The sequence below is a fragment of the Mastomys coucha genome, unplaced genomic scaffold, assembly GCF_008632895.1.
Source record: "Mastomys coucha isolate ucsf_1 unplaced genomic scaffold, UCSF_Mcou_1 pScaffold18, whole genome shotgun sequence".
Taxonomy (NCBI): domain Eukaryota; kingdom Metazoa; phylum Chordata; class Mammalia; order Rodentia; family Muridae; genus Mastomys; species Mastomys coucha.
The window spans coordinates 101,582,817-101,610,273 of record NW_022196900.1 but is presented as its reverse complement, the minus strand read 5'-3'; the positions used below and the strand labels follow the sequence as shown (position 1 = coordinate 101,610,273).

General features: G+C 44.5%; 1 protein-coding gene across 6 annotated transcripts in view; it reads left to right on the top strand.

Moving 5' to 3' along the window:
• Vps13d (vacuolar protein sorting 13 homolog D) overlaps positions 1-27,457 on the top strand; it is a 234,091-nt gene that overhangs the window by 173,073 nt on the left and 33,561 nt on the right. For all 6 annotated transcript variants that reach the window (XM_031379407.1, XM_031379404.1, XM_031379408.1 and 3 more), the window contains 2 exons: positions 9,330-9,462; positions 12,728-12,923. In XM_031379407.1, the coding sequence (XP_031235267.1) occupies positions 9,330-9,462; positions 12,728-12,923 (329 nt within the window). The remainder of the gene's footprint in view (positions 1-9,329; positions 9,463-12,727; positions 12,924-27,457) is intronic.

Below are 27,457 nucleotides of genomic sequence, written 5' to 3'. Positions count from 1 at the left end.
TGGACAGTAACAATTGCGGGTCAAAAATTTTGAGATGGATGGGTGGTCCCTCAGCTGGGGGCCATGTCTATCTACTGGAGGTGGTCTCTTTAGGTTCCATCTCCCCCCGTTGGGCATTTCAGCTAATGTCATCTCCATTGGATTCTGGCATCTAGGTCTTTCTAGTGGTCCCCCCTACCCCCCACCCTACATTGCTGCATATTTCTATTTATTCTCCTGGCCCTCTGGCCTTCTCTCCTGTCTTCCTCCCATACCTGATCCTGCCCCACCTTTTTCCCTTCCCCACCCCTCTCCCATCCAGGTCCCTCCTTCCCTCTGCCTTCAGTGATTATTTTATTCCCCCTTCTAAGTGAGATTGAAGCATCCATACTGCATTAAACTTTCTTGCTCTTCCAGAGGCTAAAGACAGCTTCAGCATCTTTCATGCCTAGCTCATCACACTCACAAGTCTCATCTCCAGACCCTGACTGAAGGAAGCAGTGACTTTGTGCATAGCATTCCCAAAATGCAGCCTCTGTCCCAAAATGGCAGCCCCCACAGACTAATATGTTCTCAGAAACTGCTTACTTTCCTTGGGAATATCTGTTCTTAATGAGTCAAGAATTCTGGGAAGACAAGAGGACCTGCCAGGTTTGGGAGAAGGAAGAAGCAAGGCTGGATGAACTTTAATGACATTTCAACCACAGAATTCCACTGGACTTTGCCAGCTTCACTTCTCCAAGCAGAAAGGTGTATGCCTTGGGTCTCTGTATGAGCTTTGTGTCATTTTGGAAGGCATTTTCCCACAGAGGTAATAAACCTCAAGCCGAGTTCCCTCTCTAGACACTCATGTTGAGCGAGACAGCACAGCACACCTTGGTGTTCTGAGAAGTGGGATTGTAGCTGTCCTGCTGTGAAAACTGATAGCTAAGTGGTCTCACAGAGTAGCGCCCCCTGCTAGTTGGTTTTGGTGGGCCACAGGTACTGTTCCAAAGCATATGTTATGGTCAGCAGTAGCCGGGAGTTTTCTCTCACCTGCACTGCTATAAAGTTGCCTCCAACTTCAGCTTCATTTATTTGAAGAAATTTTGTTCTCTTGCCTAAAGTCTTGAGCCCCATCCAGGCTCACAGCAGGAGCTCTGCCCACTGTCAGATGGTTCTTGGTCACATGATCACCCCCTCATTTCTGGCCAAGCTTTGGCATAGGCATCTGAGACACCCTGCACCTCTCAAGATGGAGTCCTTGTTCACTGGTAGTGGTGGCAGGGAAGTGGGTGGAGATAATTTGTCTCTTTCCTGTTGAGGAATCGCCTATTCAGTTTCCAAATCTTTGTATTTTCATACTTTGGTCAATTTGTAAATGACGTGTTGTGTTTTGTTCTTAAACATTCCTAAAGGGAGTTTTTCAGTTGGATTAGTCAATACTAATGGCAGGGGTGGCCTGGGACTTTTAAGTCTGTCTGCCAGGGCTAGAGAGACAGCTCAGAAGATAGGAGCATTGGCTGCTCTTCCAGAGGACCCAGGTTCAATAACCCAGTACCCACATGGCACCCCACAGACACCTGTAACTCCAGTTCCAGGGACTCAAACACCGTCCTCTGATCTCTTTGGGAACTGTATGCATGTGCTATACAGATATACAGGGAAAACACCCACTCACATAAAATAAAATAATAAAAGTATGCTTAAAAATGAAGTCATTGTGCCTCACTAGAGTGGACATAATTCACCAGCCTAGCAAGGCATCATGATGTGACCACTACAGAGGGTATTTTTCCTCATAATCTGGCTCAGTACTTAGGCACGAACTATTGGTTATCAGTTTCAAATCATGTTAAGACGATACAGCTGTTCAGAGCCACCTTCAGCTTTCCTGTGTATGTCATAGGAGTCTCAGCAGGGGTGTGTTGGGGCTAGCATCCTCCACACAGCCACCACTCATCTGCCAGAAAAGCCTGCTTACAGCATATACAGCCACTAAAGGGCCAAATTCCATACACAACTGCCTTTAAAGAGGTTTCTTGGGCTTGTGAGATGGCTCAGAGTGTAAAAGTGATTGTCTCCAAATCCGGCCATCTGAGTTTGATCCCTGGTATCCACATAGTAGCAGGAGAGAACTGACTCTGACAAATTGTTCTCTGAGCTCTACAAACACAGTAGCACATATAACCACCCCTGTAGTAAATCAGTCAATCAATCAATATAGTTTTTGTTGTTGTTTTAAGACAGGATCCCTCTATATAGTTCTGTCAGACATGGAACTCACTATGCCTTCAGGTTACCTTCAAACTTACAGGGATCCACCTGCCTCTACCTCCCAGTGCTGGAGATTTTTGTGCCCCATCATACCTGGTAATCAATGTAATTTTTAAATTAAATTTGAAAAAACAGAACAAAACAAAATAAAAACAAAAAAAAACAAGAGGTACTTTGCCTACATGGTTCTTGTAATCAATGTGGGAAAACCTCAAGACCTGCCTGAACCTGGTCTACTGGTCTGTTGAGGTCACTCTTCTAAGCGTGCCTCCATTCTGCTGTCTCTGTGTTTTCAGTCTTGTTGCAAACTCTACCAGTCCTTTTGAGAGAAAAAGCCAAATCCTATTATGGAAGTGCTTCAAACCACTCTGAGTTTCCGGATTAATCTGAAACTACATCTGAGTTCATAACTGGGTCACAGTTGCAGAACAGCAGAGATTTGCCAGTTCGGCTGGTGTGTGTGTGCCTCAGGCCAGTTACGACCTGAGCAGTCTCCATGCTGAACCCTTCTGGTTGCTTTTAGACCTTGTGCTCTGAGATAATCGGGTGCCCGTGGATAACTTTGTTTCTTAAAGAGAAGGAGTGGCCTGTCCTGATAAGTGTTTGTCCGTGAAATGGCTACACAGGACACATCCCAGAGCTGGAAGGCCTCAAGATTCCAGAGAACAGAGGGAAAGCAAGGTCACAGCTTGGAGGTGCTGCTGACAGAGTGAGCGTCTGGCCCAGCTTTCAAATGCCTTACTATTCTCAGAGCTTCCCTGTTGGGTCTGTGTCCTCAGGATTGCATAGAATCAAACCAAACAAGTGGAACCAGGCTGCTCTGTGTTCTGTAGGCAGAAACCTGGAGTTCCTAAATGTCCCCTTGTCATTAAACCCCAGCTGGCACCTTTCCCTTTCTTTTTTTGCCTCTACAGTATGTTCCTAGTTGCTCTGACCCTTACTGTTGCCCAACTGACAGATCGCAGTTTGCCCTTTGTCAATGACAGTTACTAGTTTAGGGTCATTATTTCCTTTAACTTTTCTGTTCATAAGTATTGCAGAAAGGTTCAAGGTCAAGACAAAATTCCCAGAATATTTTGAACACTTTCTGCCCTCTACTTTCCTCCTCTCTGTGTGTGGTGATGCTAGGGATTGAACCTCGGCAAGTGCTCTACCACTGAGCAACACTCCCCAGCCCCAGAACAGGTTTGTTTTGTTTTGTGTTTGTTTTGTTTTGTTTTGTTTTTTTAATTGCAGCTGTTTTCATGATACCAAACAGAAGAGAGTAGTTAGGACCTTAGTTTTGAAGTGACTGAAGTCTCAACTGACTCAAAAGGACTTTTTTTTTTTTTTTTTTTTTTTTTTTTTTTTGATAGCTACCAGCAGAGTTGAGAATGATTCTAGAGTGTAAAGTCCCAAACTGCTGCTGAGAAACTTGTTAAAATTGATGAGCAGTCACGGGGCCCAGTGCTCTGCTTCAGTGTCCTCTGCAGCCTTCAAAGCAACCTTCTGAAGCAGAAACCTGCAGATGGATAAACTAGGGTCTAGGCGAACTAGGTGACTCTCACTGTGACGGGCTGTTAGTGACAGGCAAATGCCACTGCTGTGTTCCAGCATGCTGGCCTCCTTGGCAGCACCACACAGAATTCCTTCCAGCCTGTAGCATAGCATGGCCATGGCCATTCTGAGTGTCCCAGGCACTGCTTAGGGAACTTGGAACTCTTGCTGGTCATGCTGCAGTTGTACAGCCTTGCTCTTGGCTGGAAAGAAAACCTCTCCCCAATGTCACAGAGTTCTGTTACTTCTTTCTCTTTTCCTGTGAAATGCCCTGGTGACAAGAAAGATACTGTCACCAGCAGTTTGCAAGGATATTAAGGAGGGACTTTCCATTAGGTAAATAACTGAAAGAAGAGCCCCAGAGAACAGGAAGAAACTAGGATTCTGTTACACTGGCCAAATACCTTTGGCACCCATGTTTGCTGAGTATCATGCAAGGGTCAGGGAGACAGACAGGACTGAACTGAGGGACACAGTGTAAATTTTCTCCCTCCATGCCGTTCTACTGTCTACTTAAATTTCTGAAATCAGCGGTTCAGAGCCAGGTCCCAAGCCCAGACTCACAGTGTTTCGGTGTGTATGGACAACAGGATTATTTTGGAATGAGAAGTGTTGATGCATAGTGTGTTAGCTGTTCAGGAGAATGGGCATCTTAAAGTACTTCTGGGGCTTTTTACCCCTGTGCTGAAAACACTGCTTTGTAGAACTTAATGACTTTGGACTGTGGCCAGAATGCACAAGTGTGGCGAGTGCTGATGCTTCCGTCAGCTACAGAAGGGAACCCACTGTAAGTGCATGAGCAGGTTTCTGGAGGACGTTCTGTTCCTTGGCACCTTTCATCTCAGCTAGGCTGACGTTCTCTTGAAGCTTTAAGTGTTTTTGTAGGCCTGAGCTTTTTTTTTTTTTTTTTTTGGAGCTGGATTGACTTAACTCTGCAAATCCTGTCTGCTGTGGAGGTATTGATTATAACCACCAGAGTGACAGCTTACTCACAGATGACCTCCCAAATGCCAGTAGCTTTTCCAGTGCTAGCCCAGTGCATGCTCAGCTACCAGGTCCCTCTGCAGACAGCATGCACCACACTAGAGGATCCTGTTATGTCACAGTGGTCCTGTCGAATGTGTTTACTATTTTACAGAGGTTGAAGCTGCTCAGCCCAGCTTTAATTGTGTGTCCAATATGTCATCTCTCCTGTAGTGCGTGCTGTGCCACCTTGTCCAACCTCAGCAAATCCTTCAAAGTGGATTTTTAAATGTCCATTTAGAGGCTGACAGTTAAGCCCCTGCCCATGGTCTCTCTGCCTGTAAGTGTCACAGTCAGAATATGAACTCAGGTGTGATTGTCTTTCTGTTGCACCCCCCCACACACACACACACAGCTTCTAGGTGGCCCCAGTAGCTCTTGGACTGCAGCCCGTTAGACTGGCCACATATCCAAGCTTAAGTTGCTCACATCCTAAAGACTTTGATCCTTTTCTCTAGAAACCTCCAAGAGTCACATCTCCTTTGAATACTCTGGATGTCAGACTCCAGCATTCGTTTATCTCAAGACAGTGAGACAAGGGGTAAGGTGACCGTGCCCTGGGTCAGTCAGATCACTTCAGTGCTGACATTGGAGGTCTTGTGAACATTTCTACCCTGTCAATGATTACCTTCAAAGCAGAGGGTGTGATGAGGGAGTGTTTCCCAGCCACAGCAAAGTCAAAGCTGTGGGCACAAAGAGTCCTAGAATGCCTCCACAGCCTGCATATCAGCATGTTGTCTGTGAGGGAGAGACAGTGATCTATTTTACCTACCCACTTGGATGGGTGTGACCTTAAAGATGACCATGCACGGGTCCCCAAAGTGATGGGAGGCCACTGTCATGATCCCTGTGCCCACCATCTGTCTGGTTTTGTTTTTGTTTTTCCTGTAAAGTGTCTCTTGGCAAGAACTGACCAACCTCCTATCAGGTCAGGAAAGGTCACAGACTTCAACATCCACCTTTTTTTTTCTATTCTTAAAGCTGCTTTCTGCCACATATTCATAATCCCAGCATTTGAGAGTGGAAGCAGGAGGATTAGGAGTTGTTGAGCAGCATAGGCTTATACAGGACAATCTCAAAGCCAAAGCAAAGGGCTGCTTTTATAATAGTAGCTTGTGGATATCTGTATGCTTTCAACTCACAAGTGACAAACAGCAAAACTAAATGGCTTGCACAAATCGTTTTTACAGCAGAAGAGTAAGGATAGTAAATTAATTTAGGTGAGGACATCTTTAATAACACGGGTGGAGCTCCTGGTCAGGATGGCTCTTGCCTATCGGCACCAGTTTGGGCACACATAGAGAGACCCTGTCTCAAAAACAAAACAAAAACAGGTGAGGCATCAGAGAAGAGTTTGGAAGAATCTGGGCTTTGGAGAGGAACGTGTCCCCCCTGGGGGGCTTCTTGACACTAGGCACTGGGCAGCTGTGGAAGAATGGCCTGCAGCGATGCCTTTGTCACAGGCTCCCTCCTGAGCCTCAGGTATCCAACTGGTTTTCTAGAGGGGATTTGGAAGGAGCTGGGATCATATTGGGCATCCCTCCTAGGTGATTCCCCATACTCTCTCAGAGGAAGAAAAGTGGTTCTTATCTTTATCCTCACCAGCTGTTATAAAAGGTAACATGGCCTTCACTTAAAATTTCTTGACAGTGCTTACCTCATCTCCAGCTGAAGAGGAGCTCGAAGGTGGCCTGGGTGCTCTAGAGTATCCTGCAGACACTGTCACTAACATGCGCCACATGGCTGTATCTCAGCACTTCTGCAGTTTTGGCACAGAGGTGTTCAGACTGTGTTAATATTAGTGCTCCAGATCTGCAGGGCTGGCCAATGCATCTAGGTCATCGCTGTCATCGTAATGAGACCTGGGGCTGCAGGACAGGACCCAAGACTGGTGCTCACCTCCCCAGTGAAAGTCCATGCTGGCCCAGGCTCAGTGCTTTGTAAAGACATGCACTGTGTAGGTTGCTTGAAGTCACAGTTGGAAAGGTTTTGGAAGCCATCCACTGAACACTGTAACTTTATAGGTGGTCCTACTCTGACAACTTGGTTTGAGGCATTTATCTACTGTGAGGAATGGGGTGTTAAAGTTAAATGCCAGTGTGCCACAATTCTAACCCTTTGAAAATGGTGACTGTCCTAGGACTAGCAACTGACTAATGGTAGTATGAATACTAGCTGGACAACAGGCCCTGAGTTACTATTGCCGATCTTGCCAGCCACATAGTAAAGTAGGTACCATTGCTGCGCCCCAGGGCAAATGGAGGCTCTTAACCCAAAGCTTCCACAATGCTCAAGAGAGGCCTGACATCTGGCTCAGGCCCATGTGCAGTTCCTGGCCTTCTGTCCTGTGGTGGCTCTCCAAAGACAAAGTTCATGCTCTGTGATCCACAGGGATAGCTTTGCAACCTCCCCTGGGGCCTCTCATTTCCCCAGAGGAAGCTGTAAGCTTAACTTCCATTAACTTTATTTCTATAACTAACTATAGAGTGATGGAGAAGGTGAGGCTGAAAAGCAAACTGTGATGGGGATCAGGTTTCCAAGAAGGTGTGCCATTCGTGCTCTACCACATCAGCATTAGTGTGGGCTTGGTGGGAGGAGCTTTCCATAGCTGGCACCTGGAGGCACTTGCTGTTTCCTCCCCACCTGCCACTCCCATCAAGAAGCCTCGGGACTGATGGTTTCCAGAGCAGGTCTGATCTACGCTATCCATACCCTGAAGCCCTGCTACTTCACCCCACCTCCATCAAATCAGAATGAAGTCGAACCTCAGGTGGGTGCCCAGTGTGCTGGGTCCTCCAAACAGGCTGTTGGCCTATAGTCTTCCCATTAAGCTGTATATCTAAATAACATTCCTGTGAGTTTTCTGAGAGGTTAGTCCTGGGTCATTGGCACTTTAAACCAGTTGTTTTGGTAGATCCTTCCTGAGAAGGTTAATTATATATTTGATACCCTTCTCTTTTTATGCCTGAATGATGGAGGTAAGTGCCCTGTGGTTTATTAACTGTCATGTTAAACCTTTTCAAATTGTCTGGTGACAAAACAGAGTTTACATCCTTTTTATCCAACTTTGATGGATGAGACAGCTTCTCTAGGTAAAGTACACCAGAGTAAATAAAATCCTCTGATTTATGGGGGATGATGGGCTTGTACTCAAAGTCATGGGTTCAAATCTGCTGTTCATCTTTTTTGCTCACTTCCTTCTCTTCATTTGATAAATGGGGCTGAGCACCTAGCGGACACTTGGTGATTGTTAAGGAAGTGAAAGGAGGTGTAGCTTTAGGGAAGCTCGCCTTACCTTTTCTTTTCTCCCCAGCAAACCCCATGCTCAGTGCCTGCCAGGCAAACATCCCACCAAGCCGCGCCTCTACCCTGTTCTCCAGAGATTTTGATACAAAGCCTTAAAGTACACTGATTATCAGCACAAAGGCTATGTTCTGAACATCAAAGGATCCTAATTCTTACCTCCTCACCCATCCCCTAGCCATTTTTTTCACCTAATGTAAAAAAAAAAAATGTTTGTGTGTGTGTGTGTGTGTGTGTGTGTGTGTGTGTCTTTGTGGTGTGTGTACATGTGTGTGCCTGTGTATGCACACAGGATAGAGGAATAGGTGCCCTACTCTATCAGTCTCTACCTTATTTTCTTGAAACAGGGTCCCTCGTTAAGCCTAGAGATCCACTGGTGGCCAGCAAGCCCCAGCAACCCTGCTCTCTCTGGCCAAAGTATGCCAGATAGTATCCTCTGATTTGTGGGAGAGGATGAATTTTCACTTGAAATCATGGGTTCAAATCTACTGTTAACCTTTTTAACCACTGCTACACCACTGGGGTACCAGGCACCTGTACAGCAGTGACTGACTTTTTACGCGGGTAGTGGGGATTTGAACTCAGGCCCTTGTGCTTGCTTGGCAATTTGTTTTAATCTATTAAGCCATCTCTCTAACCTCCACAGCTTTAACTTTTAATAAGTTTTCAGAGGTACAGGTAAAGTAGCTCTTATATGGAATACTTAGGCCTAGACCTATTAAGGCCTAGACCAATTAAGATTTTTGGATTTCCCAGCCTCAGGACTATTTACATGTGAGATTTCCTAAGGGAGGAGATGCAAGTTTAGATGTGAAATTCTCCCAGTTTCATACTGGGGTTCATACATACCTCACACACAGTCTGGTACCAGCATCTGATTTGTAATCCTCCACATGGGGCAAGGCACTGTGGTGCTATGTCAGTACTCAAAGGTGTTAGATGTTAGAATATCTTACATGTAAAGGTTTTTTGGATTTGGGGTTGTTCAGCCTAAATTGTACAACAGATGTGTAAATGCTTTGAGAGGATCCTTCTAGTGCCTCTTGTTTCCCTGTGTCTGCTACCTAAGGTTTACTGACAGGCTGCTGGGGCCGATAGAATGTAACTCAGAAGGTAACCTTTCTGTATAATCACAGTTTACTTACTCTTAGCTAAGACCAAGGGAAGGTATTTATTTAATAGCAAAAATATTGAAGCTTTAAAACTCCTCTTTATGCTATAATTTGTTCCAGTTTGCAGGGACTCTCTCGGATGGCCTGGGGAAGACGATGGACAATCGGCACCAGTCAGAGCGAGAGTACATTAGATATCATGCTGCCACTAGCGGAGAGCACCTCGTGGCTGGCATCCATGGCCTGGCTCATGGTAAGGCACTTGCAGCTAGTAAGGAAGAAGGCCCCTCCTGCCATGGCCCCTCTGTAGTACCTTTATATGCACATCTTAGTGCAAGGGGGAAAAGCAAGCTGCCAACATCAGATACTGGTGAGATGTCTCGGTGAATCTGATAGCCTTTCACTCCTTCCCTGAAGTCCTTGTCCTTCTTCCGGATGCTGTGCACACTGCATTTCCTCCCAGTTCTCCAGCTTCCATTTCCAAGGGTATCAGGTACAATCCATCAATCTCCTCTTAGAATCCGGACCTGTTGCTTTAAGACTACCTTTAGAGGGCTTAGAAAGTGGCCAAGTTGGTAAAGCACAGGTAAGGTAAGCACAAGGCCTGAGTTTAATCCCAGCATCCACATCAAAAGCCAGATGTGGATCCCTGGGGCTTGCCATTCAGACAGCCAAGCGAAATACACTCTCCCACAGCAACAGCAACAACAGCAACAGCACCAACAACAAGAGGTAGATGACTCCTGAGGAATGACATCTGAGGTTGACCTCGGATGTCTGCATGCATGCACAGACACCCATGCACATGACTGCCTGATGCTTGCCACTTGTTCCTTCCAAAGAAACTGAAATATAAAAATGGCTCCTGGTGTATGGTCGGGTGTTTCTGCATCTATAACATGCAGGATTACAAAACATGTAATTGTAAAGAGGTGATGGCAGACATGTGTTGTCTCTGAGTTTGTTTCAACTGTCACTCATTTCTTCTTACTGTGGTTTTCTTAGCAAATTCTATATGTGGCATTCAAAGCCTTTGGAAATACAAGCCCAGTCAACTTTTCTACCAGTGTCCCCCAGCCATACAGAGGGAAGTGCTACCCCCATTCCTGATCTAGGTACTTCTGCAAGCACCTGTGGCACTGGTCATATGGCCAGTGATCTGTGACTCACTGTCAAATGGACTGAGTGTCAGTAAAGCAGAGGGGCCATCTGGAGCCCACTGGCCCATAGTGCATGTTCAGTGATGGCTAGCAGCTTTGACTAGATCCTAGGAATCATTGATATGATGACAGTCCCCTAGTCTATCAGTCACAACTGTCTACATTGGGAAGAAGGGAGGACAATACTTTATAATGATGTGTGACTAGTTCTAAGCTTAGGGTACAGTGTTTACAGTGGAAGGCTTTCCTGAGTCTCATCAGTTGTAAAGTGGGCAACCAAGCATCAGGCCAGATGTAAAGCTGGGCTAAATTAATCTGTTTATAGAATTTAAATGTGGGATTTGGAATAATCCTTCTGGAGTAAAGATTCAATCATTATTAACTGCAGTGTAATACAGGAACAAGTAGAGCACAGTTTTAAGTAATGTGAAAATGTCTGCTGTGTCTAATTGCCATCCTCTCTTCAGAGAGAGGTGGCTGGCCTCACTTTTTATCCTCATGAACACAACTATGTACGAAGAAGCTGGGTGATTGTTCACAGTTGCAGAATCACCTCCAGGCAAGGATTGTCCTTATGCTATACACAGCCCCTTCAGGAGCCACTTAGGCCAATCTGAGCCCAGAACCAGTACCCACCTCATCCAAGAGGACACTGAGCTCTGCTCAGTGTGAAAGGAGAGTCTCCTTTAGGAGGAAAAGAATCACATCATAATAAGACCAGAATCTATCCAGTCTCCTTAATTTGGAACTGGAGTCCTGGAGAAGATCAGATGGCTCAGTGAGCAAACATGCTTGCTGCCAAGCTTGACGAACTGCATTCAATGGCCAGAAACCACATGATGAAAGGAGAGAACTGATTCTTGTAAGTTGTCTCCCGACTTTCTCATGTAGACTTTGGCTTGTAAGTGTCCTTGTGTGAGCAGGTGTCTATGTGAGTATATATGTATGTGGATGTCTGTGTGTGTGTACACATGCACAAGCACACACACACACACACACACACACACACACACACATGTATATGCACATGTTCACATGCTCATAAAATAAATGAATAAAATCTAGAGTCCTATTTGACCTGGGTCCATTCAGTCTACCTTCTAAGTCGGAGTTCTTTAGCAGGAACTCTGTTTAAAGTTAGGATAGGAATGTTGCCTCACTGGAGTAAAAGGACCCTGAATCTGAAAGAAACGCTATGAATTCTTAGTCTACTCTCACCCAACCAGTTTCCTTTCCTAATTTGTCTCACTAGAGCTGAAGCGTGTAGAGAGCTTCCTCACACCCCAACTGTCAGAGGGTAAACATCCTCTGAGTGTCCCTGGCCCAAGTCCTAGAAATGTTCACTGTACTGGGCCTGCCTCTTCCTGCAATGCCTGTGACCTCACTAGCCTTTGCCAACTTGTGGACATTTCTGGGTCTGCTTCAACCATTACTGTCAGCTTTAAAAATCAATGTTTGAATGCCCTTTTCACTTAGATTGGTCTTTTAAGCTTGATACAACCCCAAGGGTCCTGGGTAGCCTTGGCAGCTATTTGGGGTGCCTTAATGAATTCTTCATTGTTTACCCTAATGGTCTCAGCAAAGCATGTAGTATTACACAAACCATGTCAAACATGTGGTATTCATGGAAAACTGAAACGTGGTTAGCCAACTTTACATTTCAGAAGCGCTTAAACCTTTCCCAAGGACCCTGTTTCCTAGTCTCCTGTTGCTTTATCCCCTTCTCTGCATCTTCTCTTTATTCCCTGTATGTTGCTTAAAACTTAGAATAGAAGGAAGAAAAAAAAAAGACCACCATTAACTTCTCACCTTTTCTTCCATTAAATCATTGACTAGTGGACTGATGGTTTTTCTGTAATTTTTTTTTTTTTATTTGAGGCAGGGTCTCATTTATTCCAGGCTGTCCTTGAATTTATGTAACTGAATTCAAGATGGCCTTGAATTTCTGGTCTCTGGTCTCATACCTCCCTAGTACTAGGGATTGCAAGTGTGTGCTGCTGTTTCTGGTTTTATGTAGCAATGGGGACTGAACCTGGCTTTGTGCACTAGGCAGGCACTCTACCTACCACACTCTTAATATAACCCAGGGGCTTTGTTTTGGTTTTTTGTTTTTTTTTTTTTTTTAAATTATCCTAGACATGTTCCTTGTAACTCACAGTCTGCTGCAATGTCCTCTGATTCTGGACTTTCTAGACGAGTCCTTTGTGTCCCTTGATTTGTGGACTATTTAGAGGTCAACAGACTGCCTTTATCATTCCAGATGCGGAAACTGGGAATTTGGTTTGAAATACTTTGGTTTTGACCTTGGCCAGGTGACAGTAATCTTGTTTGTTTTTGTTTCTTTGTTTTTCTCACTAGGTATCATTGGTGGATTGACCAGTGTTATAACATCAACAGTGGAAGGTGTGAAAACAGAAGGAGGAGTCAGTGGCTTCATATCTGGCCTTGGCAAGGGACTTGTGGGCACGGTGACCAAGCCAGTGGCAGGTGCCCTGGATTTTGCATCTGAAACAGCTCAGGCAGTGAGAGACACAGCCACACTCAGTGGTCCCAGGTCAGTGTCATGTGAAAGTTGATCTCTACTTTTGAGCTCAGGTCTGAGGCTTCTCGAGTCCACATCGATGTGTTTAATAATATACTGTCTGACTTAGTTATGTTGTTTAACTTAAACATGTAGCAGAAGTGTCTTGACTTGTGCAGTAAAAATATATGAAAAAGAGGCACACTGTGGCATGAAGAAGGGATTGCATATGCTTGTAGTTATAGCACTGGGGAAATGCAGGTAGAAGAACCAAGACTTTAAGGTCATAGCAAGTTCAAGACCAACATGGGCTACATGAATCCTGCTCTCACTCCACCCACCTACACAAAAAGTGGCACAGGTTTTTCCATATATAGATAAGATAATACTATATTGAAAATAGATAAGAAAATACAATGTCCATTTCTTTCACTAAAGAGATCAAAATTAGTATTATATCATTATAAGTTCCTCAAGCTAATTGTACCCCTTATGCCCATCATCTTACTGAAGGCTTGTTGGTGGTCTTTGCTCCTAGACCCAGTGTAGTTCTCAAATACATGCAGCTGCAGATAACCACATGGGTTGTTCCTTCTTAGATTTCCTTCTAGTCAGAAATGCCAGCCAGTCCTCCAGCCTTTGTAGAAGGAACAATCCCCACTTCCACAAGCAAGCTGGTCATTCTGCTATGAGATATTGACTTGTCTTGATACCAGCTAGTACTAGGAATTGGAGATGGCCTATGTCCACAGAACCCAGCCACTTTAACATAGGTGTTTGTTTAATGGTCTATTTTAGCTTCTCTTCTCCAAAGAGACAGGGAGGGCTGCTATTCCTAGAGGGCCTCCACTAAGCCCAAGGAAGTTCACTAAGCCTGCATAGTTGATGATCCCCAGGTAAAGCACTGTACCTGTTTAGAAGCTGGTTGGCTATACCTGTTGCTCCTTCAGTAAGATTCAAAGAGAAGTCAACCCCAATTAAAATGAGTACCATTGTCTGCCATCGGGGAACTTCATCAGTGACATGTTGCTGCAGTAGGGGAAGTGCTCTTGACTATAGACCAGGCCCTTGCTGTGTGTTCTGCCAAAATGTCTTCCATCTGGAAGCAGCTGCTTGGGGCATGTGGAGCAGTGGTGGAGGTAAGTTGAAGCCTGCACACAAGTTAAGCTACATTCTATTCTCAGATATAAAGCTAAAACAGCCCTGATGCCTATTTTGAGGCATGTGTGGGACAGTGAAGATGGTCAAGCAGTAGACAAACCTACAAAGTATTTCCAGCTAGTTCTTTATTTCTGCTCAAAGCTCAAGAGGTCTCTTCCAACATAAAGTGTAAATACAACTGAAGAACCCAGACATTCTCAGAGAACTATTATTTGTTAAGACACCAAAATATCAAGGGATTGGTATATTTATTTGCTCAAAAAGAAAATTTTTTGTAAAGTTCTAGAAAAGTGGCCTAGTGGGTAAGCCACGCAGTGCTCTTTCAGAGAACCTGAGTTCAGTTCCCAGCACCCATGTTGTGTGGCTCACAACCACTTGTAACTCCATTTTCAGACATGCACAGACACCTTCTTCCCACATAGACACTTAAACATTGAATCTTTAAAAGATGATTTCTGTGCTGCAAAGAGGTTAATGATGTTGACTGAAGAGAAATGTTTTGCACAGTGTTGGTTTGCAAGCCTGCAGGATGCTTTGTATTCTTTCTAGGAGCACAAATCATGTCACCATGATTACTGTAGGAATAGAGATATTCTTTTATCAGTCACCTAGCATTTCCTCAGAACGTTTGACTTCGTGCCATCTGGTTTCTGTCATTTACTCATTTATTTCCAGTCATTAAATGTTGATTGAAATTTTCCTATGAACTCTAGGCTGAGAATACAGCAGGAAATAAGACTACCCCTAACCTTGGAATACTTAGGATTAATCAGGGCAGCAGACACAATCAATCATATACATCTTTATTTGCAGAATGATGCTAGATGACCCAGAAGCGATAGTGTGGGGATGGGTCTGATCAGAAAATGTGCAGACTGAGGATGGCTGGTCCCAAGGCCTGAGAAGTCAAGACGGACTTTTTTTTTCTAGAGATGAAGTCTGAAGTACAAGTAAGGATTGACCGGGCAAAGAAGTCCTGAAAGGGAACCTGGCAGAACAGACCAAGTAGAATGTGCTTCTCACAGAGTTCCAAGCACTGTCTAGAGGTTTCCACCTGGCCAGTCTCACGCATCTTTGAGCTTTACTTACAGACTGTTCAGAAAGCCTTGTGGTTGGTCCAAGGCTACACATCTGGCTAGTGATAGTAAAGCCAGACTCAGGCAGTTTAATGCATGACCCTAGCCCAGCCCCTGCTGCAGTGTACCCTGATTGGACAATCTCTCTGCCTAGAAACAAGCCACAGAACTAAGTGAAGGACTCATGGGCATGGGCCAATCAGAGGAGGAGTTATCCACTTGAATCTGTCCTCTCAGCTTTTTCAGGGCCAGTGACTATGAAAGTTACACTAGCCATGTCCACAGGCCAGTAGATCAATCGTGGTGCCCTCTACTGTATTGAAAAGGTGGAACGGGGTCTTCCAAAGGGCAGACAGTAGCCTTTCACCTAGCTCCCTCTGCATATTTTTCCCCAGGTTATTAATGAGAAGCCATATTTTGGAGAGAACAGGACACTTGACCCAGAAAACAGCAGGGCAGAGCCCCAAACCCTGCTCACTTACTAAACCTAACTCAGTTTGATCTCTGGCCTGCCCACACCTCAGCCTTCCCCATCTATAAATAAGAGATTAGATATACCTGTCTATTAAACAGTCTACCTCCCAAGGGTTGGAAGCCCAACCAGGGTTATTTTAATATAGAAGCATGAAGAACTACAGAAAGGCTGGGCAATATTATCTTCAGGTCATCTTCAGAGCTCCCTGCAGGTGGAGAAATGTGTCCTTGTCTCTGGGCTTTGCTCTGATAACACTAAGGTCTCTCCACAACATCCTGATGCTACCCAAGGGATAAATCACCCGGGCTTCTTGGAAATGAGGTAGAACCATCTCCAGCCATCCCTGCTGACTGAACAGGATCCAGGGGTGTTACTCAGGGTTTCCCCCACTGTTTAGACAACAGGGACTAACAAATGATTTGAAGGGATTAAAAGTGAGATTCTGACCGAAGACTGACCTGAGCCCAGGGAGCTCGCCAGGAACAGAACCCAAGAGTCCAAGAGTTCTGCCTCTGAGTCTGTACTTGGAAAAGATTCTCTGCTTCCTTTGCCATATTTCATCCTGTTGAAGGCTTAGATCTCAGCCATCTATGTTTTAAATGACCCAACTTTTGAGCAGATGATAGTGAAATAAGTCATAAAACTGTGAACCAGTGTTCCTTCCAGTAATCCATCTGCATAGTAGCTTTACAGGAAACACTGGCTCTCTCTCATGTTTATTTGAGCATGGTTTTATTTATAGGGAACCCCCCTCTTTATGTCCTTTCAGATTAAAATACTTCTAAGTTCCTCTTGTTGGGCATTCCAAAAAGACAGCCACCTAACTTTCTTCCAGTGTTCCCATGCGGCCTAACAGTCCTTCGGAAGGCCAGTGAGGGAGGGGGAAGAAGGCGGCCAAGGACAGCAGCGCCTCTGGCCCGTGCATCCATTGCAGACCAGTATCCCCCGCTGCATTTGTTAACTCTACAAGTATGTGTGGTTTGGAACCGAAACAGGAAGCTTTTTCCAAGGCAGTATTCTGCTGGCTCAGGGTGCACCTTTTAGTCTACGTGGAGTGGGCCACATGTGTCTGTTCTCAAGTAAAGTATAAAAATGGCACAGACGCTTGCAGTACCATTGATACCACATGAGCGCGCTTGGCACTCTCTGAGCAGACCAGGCCAAGCAGGGCAGCCAGCCTGCTTGTGCATGTCTGGTTCTCTGCCTGAGTGCAGTGGTACTGACAGGATGTCCAGAAAGAGACCAGGTTCAAGTAAAGGTAGAACTGCCTGCCTGGGCCCACACTTCACCTCTCTGTGTTGTGGGCTCTTGGCAATACAGCACGCTGGGAAAGTAACAGACAGAGATTTATGAAGCCAGGCCCAGAGATTTCCTCCAAAATATTTCTTCACCTTTTTTAGTCAAGACCCCAAAAGGCAGGAGAAATGGGAGTTGGCAGAACTTGAAATATTTAAACCCATTTAGCTAAGGCCAGGAGTGCTGGGCTTATCTGGTTATTTAAGTTAGATAAGTAGGAAGGGGAGTTTGAAGGATAATGATAGATCAGAATTTAAGAATATAGCCATCAGGAGTGATGCTCAGGAATCTCAGGACCCTGTACCAAGCCTGGGCATAGATTCCAGCTGCTGGGAAGCTTTTGAAGAAGCCTGGATTGATTTCACAGAGGATTTATGTGGGGCATCTTCGACCTTTTCAGTAAAAACACTCCCAAGACACCACCTAGAGTTTATTGATGACACTTTTAATGGCCTGTTGGTGAGAAACCAAATGGCTTTTCCTAAGTTAGAACTGCTTCCAGTGCTTTCCTGGCTATGGTGCTTCTGCTTCGGGTACCGCTGCCTTGGACTTGGTGTCACAGTGAGACCTTGAGCAGGCTTTGGGGCCTTCCCAGAGAACAAAGCTCAACAGCGAAGGTGTTCATAAATGCTCTCAGCCCCACCAGCAGCATTCCCCTTGAGATGGAGAGGCAGACTCCTTGTTTGAACAGGTCCAGCATTTCTCTGGAAGTTCCTTTTTAGTCTATAGGTTGCAAATGAATTTTCTGCATTTTTCCATGTTTAAGGAAATGCTTTCATTTGGTACCCAGGAAAATTAACACTTATGAAGATGCACTGGGTTATTCAGCTTGCAGCCCCCGTCTCTTCTCATTTGTTTAAGTTCAAGCATGGACCTTACAGATGAGTCCTGTGCACTGGGAGCAGGGATGCAGGCTGGAGCTCTCTGTGTTTGACTGTGAGGCTCCTTGCCCAATCCTAGATGATTGTGTAGGTCAGCCTGGTACCCTTCTGCTGGGGTATAGCATGATTACAGTCTTCCTGGGACCCCATTTCTGTGAAGCCAGAACATCATTACCATATCCTAACAAAAGAAGGGGACTGTCTGGCCTCTCCTCTGCTGTCCACAGGGCATACTGAACATCATGGCCTCCACTTCATCTGTCTTCTGCTCATGGCTACAGAGTGAGAGCCATGACTTCTCAGTGCCTCATGGTCAGAGCATATTCTCATTCCGCCATGGCTTCTCAGTGCCTCGTGGTCAGGGCATATTCTCATTCCACCATGGCTTCTCAGTGTTTCGTGGTCAGGGCATATTCTCATTCCGCCATGGCTTCTCAGTGCCTCGTGGTCAGGGCATATTCTCATTCCACCATGGCTTTTCAGTGTTTCGTGGTCAGGGCATATTCTCATTCCTCAACCTTCCCGTGCTACCACAGAAGCTATGCCAGAAGCTGCATTAATGACGGTGGCTGCCTCACTCCGGTCTGAACTCAGGCTGAGGGAATTACAGGAGAAGATATTTTTAAGAAACATCTTAACAGGCCTTCATGCCTTATAAGTTAAAATTCTCTCACAGGAACACAAGTAGAGAAGTCTTATTTTCTGAGACAGACTTCTTCCCTCTTGCTGAACTCTAAATCCTCCACTCCCCTTCACTCAAAAGGCCCCAGACAATGCCGTCCTCATTATAGCATGACTTATGGAAAGCTCAGCGCTACTGCTTCGAGAAAAAGGCAAGGTGTGTGTGTTCATGCTCACACGTATTTGAGAAAAACCTTCCATTTCTGAAATCCCATGACTCATTTTTATGCAAGATTATCTGTGAAGAGAAAAAAAAAACACTTTTTTGGTCATGGTACATTATAATCCTTTCTAGAAAGGAGAGAGTCTCATTTTTGCCATTTTTGGCATGCCAGGCTGACTGACTTCATGGAAAAAGCTTGATCCTGCTCCCAAAGTAAAAACCAACTGAACTTAGGGAAGAGAACAGACTCGGTGTCTAAACCAACATGTCCTATCCAGATGGCTCTCTCACTGTCATCGGTTGGAAAACCAATGACCTGGCCATTGCTGGCCCATCTTGCCTGTGTTCAGTGAGTTCACAGGACTCACATTCGAGGTCTTCAGTCTGAACTTCCAGTAAAGCAATGCTCATAATTATCTCAGCGAGAGCTCTGTATTTTGTGCAGAGTTTTGGGTGTCCACTGCAAAGGTCTTGGAGGCACATAACAATGCGTGCACATGAATCCTGACTGCATATAACAATGTGTGCACATGAATCCTGACTGCATATAACAGTGCGTGCACATGAATCCTGACTGCATATAACAATGTGTGCATATTGAATCCTGACTGCAGCAGCATCTTTACCTGGGATGAGACTGGGATCTTCCTTAAAGAGAGGCTCCAGGGGGAACCGGAAGCCCCTCTCCCAAAGAGCTTCACATGGGAAGAATTCTGAACTACACAGAATTAATCCTCTGCTGCAGACCAGCAATTAGTGGAAGATTTGATAGTATGGTAGGGGTGAAGGACCATAAGCTTGCAAGTGGCTTTGGGCACCTTCCTTCCCCTTTCAGAACACCTTTCAAAGACAGAATACTGTTAAATTTCTCACTATTTTGGCTTATGGGAGAGGAATAAAATCAGAACAGATCCACATTTTCAGTGGCAGTAAACTCTGGATGAAACTGTCTGACAATAGAGTACTTATATAATCAAGTCAGCTGACCGTGTTACTAATCAGCATCCTGAGTGGACTAAATATGGAGTGTAAAGTGCTTTCATTAGTGCTGATTTGAGCATATACGGGGACTTTTAGAACAGGGACTACTAGGGAACCCCAGCTCTACAACAACCCTATTCTTATATTCATGTACTTATATATGAACTACAAGAGTTCTACACCAGTAATCTCTAACGAGTGTACAATGGCATTTTCCAGAACCCCCAACAGAGTGCATGTAGGAGCAGACATGAATACAGCTGTTTTGATTAAGGAAGACTCACAGAGATTTGCAAATATGTAAAGCAGTTTCCTTCCCTCACCTTAAGTGACTGTGCAAGCATATTGTCGGTGGCAGGTACACCTGTGCTTGGTTAATTTCCAACAAGCTGTTCTGTTGTAAAATGTAGTGATGATTCTCCTTTTGCTGATAAACAGCACATATCAGTGATGTGGATTAATCTTGAAGAGGTGAGGGGAGCAACAGTATCTTGATGTTCCTCTTTGGACTTTGGCCAACCATTGTCAGCCTTCCTGGCTTGCTCCAGAATTTTACTAGGTTTCACAAAGTAAATTGGGAAGATTTTATCACACACCAGAAAGACCTCTTACAATAATTTACCTAATTTAGTCCTTTACCTTAACTTGCCCAACCCAATAAACTGTAATTTTGGCAGCATAAGTGCTGAGCAGAGAGCCCAGGTCCATCCTGTTAGAAGGATACTGGGTTGGGTTAGCACAGCCCCAACTCTTCTCAGGTAGTGGGAACTGTGTCTTGGTTTTAGAGTTTACTTGCCCACTCTGTAGCTTTCTACCCTAGCGAAGTTGGTGGAGCAGGGTGGGCCCACAACATTTGGATAGGCCCTTTGAACTCCTGAAGGAAAGCTGTTTTTATGAGGCTGTTGCTCTGTTCACACTGGAGTCAGCCCCTGGTACACTTTCCCTAAACAGACTTCAAACATCGAGAATGGCAGGGGCGACCCAGGTCATATCATAAAATCCCAGCGACCACAGAAAACTTCAAAGAAGCAAAACAGAGCCCCACCTCTTCTCTTGAAGAGCATTGGGTCCTGGGGATCCTGGCGAGAATCCAGTCAGCCTTGCTGAGTAAAGAAGAATGGCCAGAGCAGGGCTCATAGGTTCCCCAGATTTCACCAGTTGACCCCAGAGGCCCAATTTGGGTAGGAAGAGCTGACACCTGCCCACCTCCTACTGTCAAACTAGCCAAACTGCTGCATGTGCTTTGCTACCCCTTAAAGCAGGGGTTTTCAACCTGGTTTTTCAGGATTCGTATATCAGACATTTACATTATAGTTCATAAAAGTAGCAAAATTGCAGTTATGAAGTAGTAGTGGAATAATTTTATGGTTGAGCTCATCATAACATGAACTATATTAAGGGGTCACAGCATTAGAAAGGTTGAGAACGACTGGCTCTGAGGGAAGATGTGGGACCTCAGATTGTCTTCTTGTGTCTGAACTGCTGGGGACCCCATTAATTCAGGTTCACCCAAATACAGTTGCTTAGTGATACTGTAAATTGACAATAGACATTGATTATCGAACTCTTTTTTTTGTATGCATTTAGTAGGTATTAAATGAAAATATCTGAATAATTGGGGCCAAACTATTCTGAAGAGTTTTCCAGTTGAGCATCAACTATCACCAAACCATTAGTTTGTGTAGTAATAATATCTATCTATCCATCTATCCATCTATCTACCTATCTATCCATCTATCTATCTATCTATCTTATATGTATGGATGTTTTGTTTGTATATATGTATGTGTACCACGAGCATGCCTGCTGCCCACAAGTGACAGAAGAGGGCATTAGATCTCCTGGAACTAGAATAACAGACAGTTGTGCAGTGCCATGTGGGTGTAGGGAACAAGCCTGATTCCTCTGGAAGAATAGTTGATGCTCTTAACTACTGAACCATCTCCATCACCCTGTTAATACCCTTAATCTCTCTTGCATACTCAGGTGGTGCTAGTAATTTGATGGCTTTAAAATGATAAAGCTACAGCCAGGGACAGTTAAGGGTGCCGTGTGTCCATATCCATTCCCCACCATTTATTTACAGGTTTATAGCAGCACTTTCAAAACAAATAGTTTAATCACTGTTTTTAAAGTTTATAAATGATTCTTTGATGTTTCAGTTATTGTATCATATTTACTCAGTAAACATTATCTGCTTTGCAGTTGTTAAGAACAGTATTTAAATCCTATGATTTTGGCCTGAACTGTTTTCTTATAAAAAGAAAACCAACTTTTTCTTTAAAATATTTTTTAAGATATATATACATATATATGTATATATGTGTGTGTATATATATACACATATGTGTGTGTGTGTGTGTGTGTGTGTATTCTATCTACATGTAAACCTGTGTGCCAGAAGAGGGTATCAAATCTCATTATAGATGGTTGTGAGCCACCATGTGGTTGCTAAGAATAGAACTCAGGACCTTTAGAAGGACAGCCAGTACTCTTAACCACTAGCCATCTCACAGAGCTTAAAGTAAGTCTCAGTTTAAGGTGATAACATCTCTCTGGGGTGAGAGGGTATTGAGGCAGTCTCGCTCATTCCAGGCTGTCCTCATATGCACTCTTGATCAGAGGCTGGCCTGGAACTGCTGGTTCCTCTGCCTGTGTCTCCCACATGTTGGGGTTACAAACAGTGCTACCACCAACTTCAACATTTTAAATTTCTTGTTTAAGCCAAAAGACTTTCTAATGTCTCAGTAGCTAACCCTACAGTTTTCTGCCCACCTTTCCCTGTTCCTGATTGCTGAAGCTCAAGGAGCAGTCCTGGTGTGGGAACTCTGTCTCTGGAGAGATGTAAACAAGTGCATTTCCCCCACACACACACACACCCCACCTCTTTCTAAGGTGCAAACAATAAACCACAGTGTGAGTCCACTCAAGTCCAGCTTGGGACATCAGGATATTTAATGAGCTTACAAAGAATGGGTGGCAAGTCACTTACAGGAGTGGCCTGGGTGACCCCAGACCATCCACACCATCAAACAGTCTCACTGAAGGACTGATGATGAAGGACTATCCCCTAAGTGCCCTCTTCTGTGCCCCTTCCAGAGTCTCTGTGTTTTAGTACCTCCAAGACTCTGAGGTTCCGTGCTGTTGGGGCAGAAGTATATGGAGTTAGCTGTGAGGCACAGAAGGGTGTGACTGAGAGGAGATGAGGGTCCACTGAGCCTCCCCCCATGCTTCCTAGGAAGGAATATCAGTACTCAGCAGGACCCATCCTGAAGGTCTCTTGGAAGAAGTCACAAGTTCTCTGATGAAGATAGAGGATGCTACTTCAGAGACACCCTCCATAACACCTTGTCAACATTTTAATGCTGTCTTTAATTTAGAAGCATCTGACTCTGTAATTCTAAAATGAATGAATAAATGAGAAAACCACTAGTTCCTCACCCCATCAGACTTTCTATTGAGATACACATGTGCCCTTCATTTTCAGTCTGATAAATCAGTATTCAGTTTTTACGTGATGACTATGTAAATGGTGTTTCCATGAAGCCATTAGTTTGGCTTTTTTCAAAGCTATTTAGTGTGTTGTGGTCCCAGTTCTCTCCCCCACTGCCCTGAATCTGTGACTGTCTTTAGTAATATTGTTTGCTTAGTTTTCTGTCTGCATCTTCTGAATGAATCCTTAAATGTATGTTGTATATTTTAATTCCCATCTATGCATTGCTAATTTACCTGCAAACACTTCTCTGTGCATTCAAAAACAACATAGATAGTTATCAGTTTCATTCATTCTCATGGAGATTTCTCCTAGACCTAGTTCCTAATCAACCTTATGGACTGGTCCTAGCTATAGGCTTATCTTACCCATGGACTGGCCATTCTCTGGCACCATTCCTCAGAACTCCTGGTCTTACCACTGCTCTGAGCTTTTTTCTTCCGTTTGTATTTGTTTCTGTCTTGTTCTTTTCTGAATAGACCGTCCTTGGGTATTGGTGATTATCCACCCTCTGTGTAAGACTGAAGGGGGCTCCAGAGTGTCATGTGATGATGACCTGGTGGAAACCATTGGCTGAGCTCTACCTCAGAGGAGGAGGAGGTCAGCTGGGCATCCAGGGATATGTATGCATCCAACTGCTCTTCATTCAGCCTCTGACCCAACTAATCTTCCTGCTTTCACCACCTCACACAGACACCTCCCTGTTTATCCTTTCTACCCAGGCCTTCAAGGCTCCTTAGGGCCTTCATCTTTCTGAAATCTAACAACTCCTGCCATACTAATTAGCTCACTGCTTTGTGGCTTCCCCTCCCCTGGGCTTACATTTCATCGCCATGTGTCCATCTGCTTTTTTGCTTCTAAAACTTGTTGACGCCTTCCCTTTATCCTTTGGGTGTGTGCCATGTGCATCCTCTTGCTCATACTTTCCAGGAGATTCTGTGGACTAGATCTGCTATATATAATCAGAAGCCCTATAATGCAGACTTGATGCTAATTCGTCCGTCCTTTGTGTTGTCTTTCTGTAGGAGCTCTGGCATGATTTGGTTTCCTGAACCCCAGAGCATTATCTCTGCTCACATCACTATTACACATTTGATACTGTTAATATGTAATAACATCACTGATACTTATAAGCTTTTCCTGTGACCCAGGTCCAGTTCTCTGTGGTTTATACTTGGTTTACCATTACAGCAACTTTAGGACATCTATGAAGGTAGTCCCTAGTCTTTTTCTCAGAATGATCATTGCCAGTCTGACCCCAGCTTTGAGTCTGGTATTGCTGTTTAATTTCTCTGTGTGTTGTAAAGAAACAGGTCAAATCAAACAGGTCTTGTCAGATCCAAGAAACATGAAAGAAAGAGCACAAGTCAATGGTAGTGACAGGGCCCTGTCACCACCCCTTCTTGAACCATAAAAGTCATTCAGAGGGGCTGGCAGCTGGTGAGCAACTCACTTAGATCCTGGGTGCTGATGGGTGTTTGGTAGTTTGCAAGGGAAGTTGCTGAAAGTTTTCTTATCTTGACACTAGGAGGGCAAGAGGTCTTTCTTCAAAGAGAAGGGCTTGTCTCAGAAGGAGATGTGGGAAGAACATAAAACTGAATGTTCTTCCTGGTGCTAGACAGAAACGTGACAGCCAGTGAGAAGAGAGAACAAGCTCCAGGCCCGGGTGGCTTCCACATCTCTGTGGCACAAAGTCCTGCTGACCTGCAGTCTGTGATCTGAGTCAGTGTCCTGTTCCTTGGCCTGAGCCACCATTTCCCCTCCTAATCTCCCTTAGTCAAAGGTGAGATTCCTTTGACTCATAAGGACTAGGGATAATAATACCTGCCACAGTGGGTGGTGATGTGGATTGAATTATATAACTTACATAAACCACTCAGCCTAGTGTGTGCCTCACAGTTCTGGCTCCAGCGATGGTGCTTACTTCAGTGGTCTCTCCTGAATGTGGACTATGGAACAGATGAAGCAGCAGTTGTATTAGTCTGAAGCCTGACTGAGTCCTCGCTGTGCTGTGAGGCTTGGGAGTTGTGTGTTATGCTTGATTTTCATCCTTCTCATTTTCATCACATAAAAGCAGTAGTTAAATCAGGCCTGACAACCTGGCTGGACCTGCTGGCTGGTGGGCTTACCTGGGCTCTCAGCCCAAGTTCAAGAACTCTACTGGAGAAGGTGTGCAGAGACCACAAACCTGCCCTGAACCCACTTGTGATAAGCAGGTGATCCCAGACTGTTGTTAGTGTGTTCTGTAAATGAGATGCGTCTAGGTTCCAGCAGAGTTCAGCCAAAGGCCCCACAGGACATGGAAATCTGCCCTGGAGCCAGGATTGTCCGGGAAGAGTTATGTAGCAAATGTCTCCAAACACTGGCATCTGTTATCTGCCAGGGGTAGGGTGACCAAGAATGATGGTGCATTTACAGAAATGTGAATGCAGCATGCGACCTGTGACAGCTGACAGACTGTTTTTGTCCACTGCTACACATCCTGCTCTTGGGATAAACAGCCTAGAAGCATTACATGGTTCGGAAGGCATTCTTCAAAAATGGTTATATTTTCCAGACGCATGACAATCTACAGCTAAGTATTGTGTAAGGGTTTTAAATTGTACAACCAGATTCCCCTCCAGCAGGGCCATTGTCACTGTTGAGGAAGGGCCTGTGCGTCTGAGTCTGCCTGGACACTATCCCAACTGTATTGTCCCTAATATCTGTTTAAAAACAAGCAAAACAAAACAGTATACTCAAGTTCTGGGCTAAATATTTAGGAAGAAAAGCTGTTTTATTTTTACCTCAATAAGTTTGGCTCTTTAAAAACATTCCTATTATGTCCCCTATTCATAATTTTGGCAGAATGGAGATGGCAGGCAGCTTATTCTAATGCTTTGAGCTCTTGACGATGAACTTTCTCTAGACTATAAATGCTAATTCCCAATTCATTTCAAACCTTATCCTCCTACTTGGCCTATTCCCAGAAATTGAACCCATCACCCCTTGAGCACCTAAGAAATTCTGAATGGCATTAAACAAGAGAGGTGGCTCTTGGGACATGGTGTTCAGGCCAGGCCTCTTTTCTGGGACAATTCTGGACCATGTGGTAAATACAGTGTGTTCTATCTGATGATAATTTGAAGATAAAAATTTATCAAAATCAAATATACCACAGATTTTTTTTTTTAAGTTTCAGGGAAGGGTTCATAGGGTTGCTATTCCCAAATTATAGTGGGAGAGCTGACAGCATGGCTCGGAACATCACCCTGAATTATTGTGTTGAAGTGACAGCAGTTCGTATTCTTTAAATCTGTCTGTGTAGGATCAGTTCTTCCTTGACTCAGATCTTTGTGATCAAAATAACCTATGTGGATGTTCCCATTGGGTGTCAGCTGTAGGTAGGTCTCTGGGCATGAGAGCAGGACTGCAGACTGTGAGACACAAATCCCTGTTCTAGTCTTAGTACATACAGCTTTGTTTGCAGGCTTGTGCAGCTAGCTTTTAACCAATCTCACCCCCTACCCATGTCATTCTCTCCAATGGCAATGAGGAGAGGGTCATCTGTGTCCTGGTCACTTGTGTATGGCATAGTGAACACCTATTGAATTCCCCATGGGAACATCTGAAAGAGGACTCCTTAAAAGGGCTGGCTTTTCAGATACTGGGAAGAAAGTCTATGCAAGACATAAAAGTTCAGTACTGTTATATTAAAATTAAGGGCTTTGAATCAGTCTGGGCTGCAAAAACATTCCTCAAAACATTCCTCAGCAAGTGTGGCTCTATCCTGGTCCACAGCTGGACTGACCACCTCTTAAGTTGGCTATATCTAATCACCCAGAAGAGTTGAGTCATTGGCCCAGCCTGCCCATTACTGCTTGAGCCCTCCCTCAGAGTTCAACTCTGAGAAACTTGCAGACATACCAGGCTAACTCAAACTAGTAGAGTGGGTCACTGCAGCCTGCATAAGATGTAACATCCACGAGCCTGCTATACACAGACCACTTCCCACATGCTCCTTTTTTGAATATATGAACATTCATATATATTCATTCATATATGAACATATATGAATGTTCTCAGTGGTTTGGGTTTTTTAGTTTGGTTTGGTTTTTTTTCCCATTGGTGGGTTTTTTTTTTTTTTAATGTTGCTGTTGTTGGTTTGGGGTTTTTGTTTTGTTGTGTTGTGTGTTTTAGCTGCTGGTCAAGAGGTCAATATCAAAAGAAAGACCTTGAGAGGCATTTTCCATAAGAGTGGATGCGTGCGATGTTGAAATAAATCCCAAATCTGTTTCCTCCCAGGTCCTAAAACCTATCTCATAGCAGTGCGTCCCATCCTAGCCACGTAGGTGATACCTGTCTCATAGCAGTGCTTCCC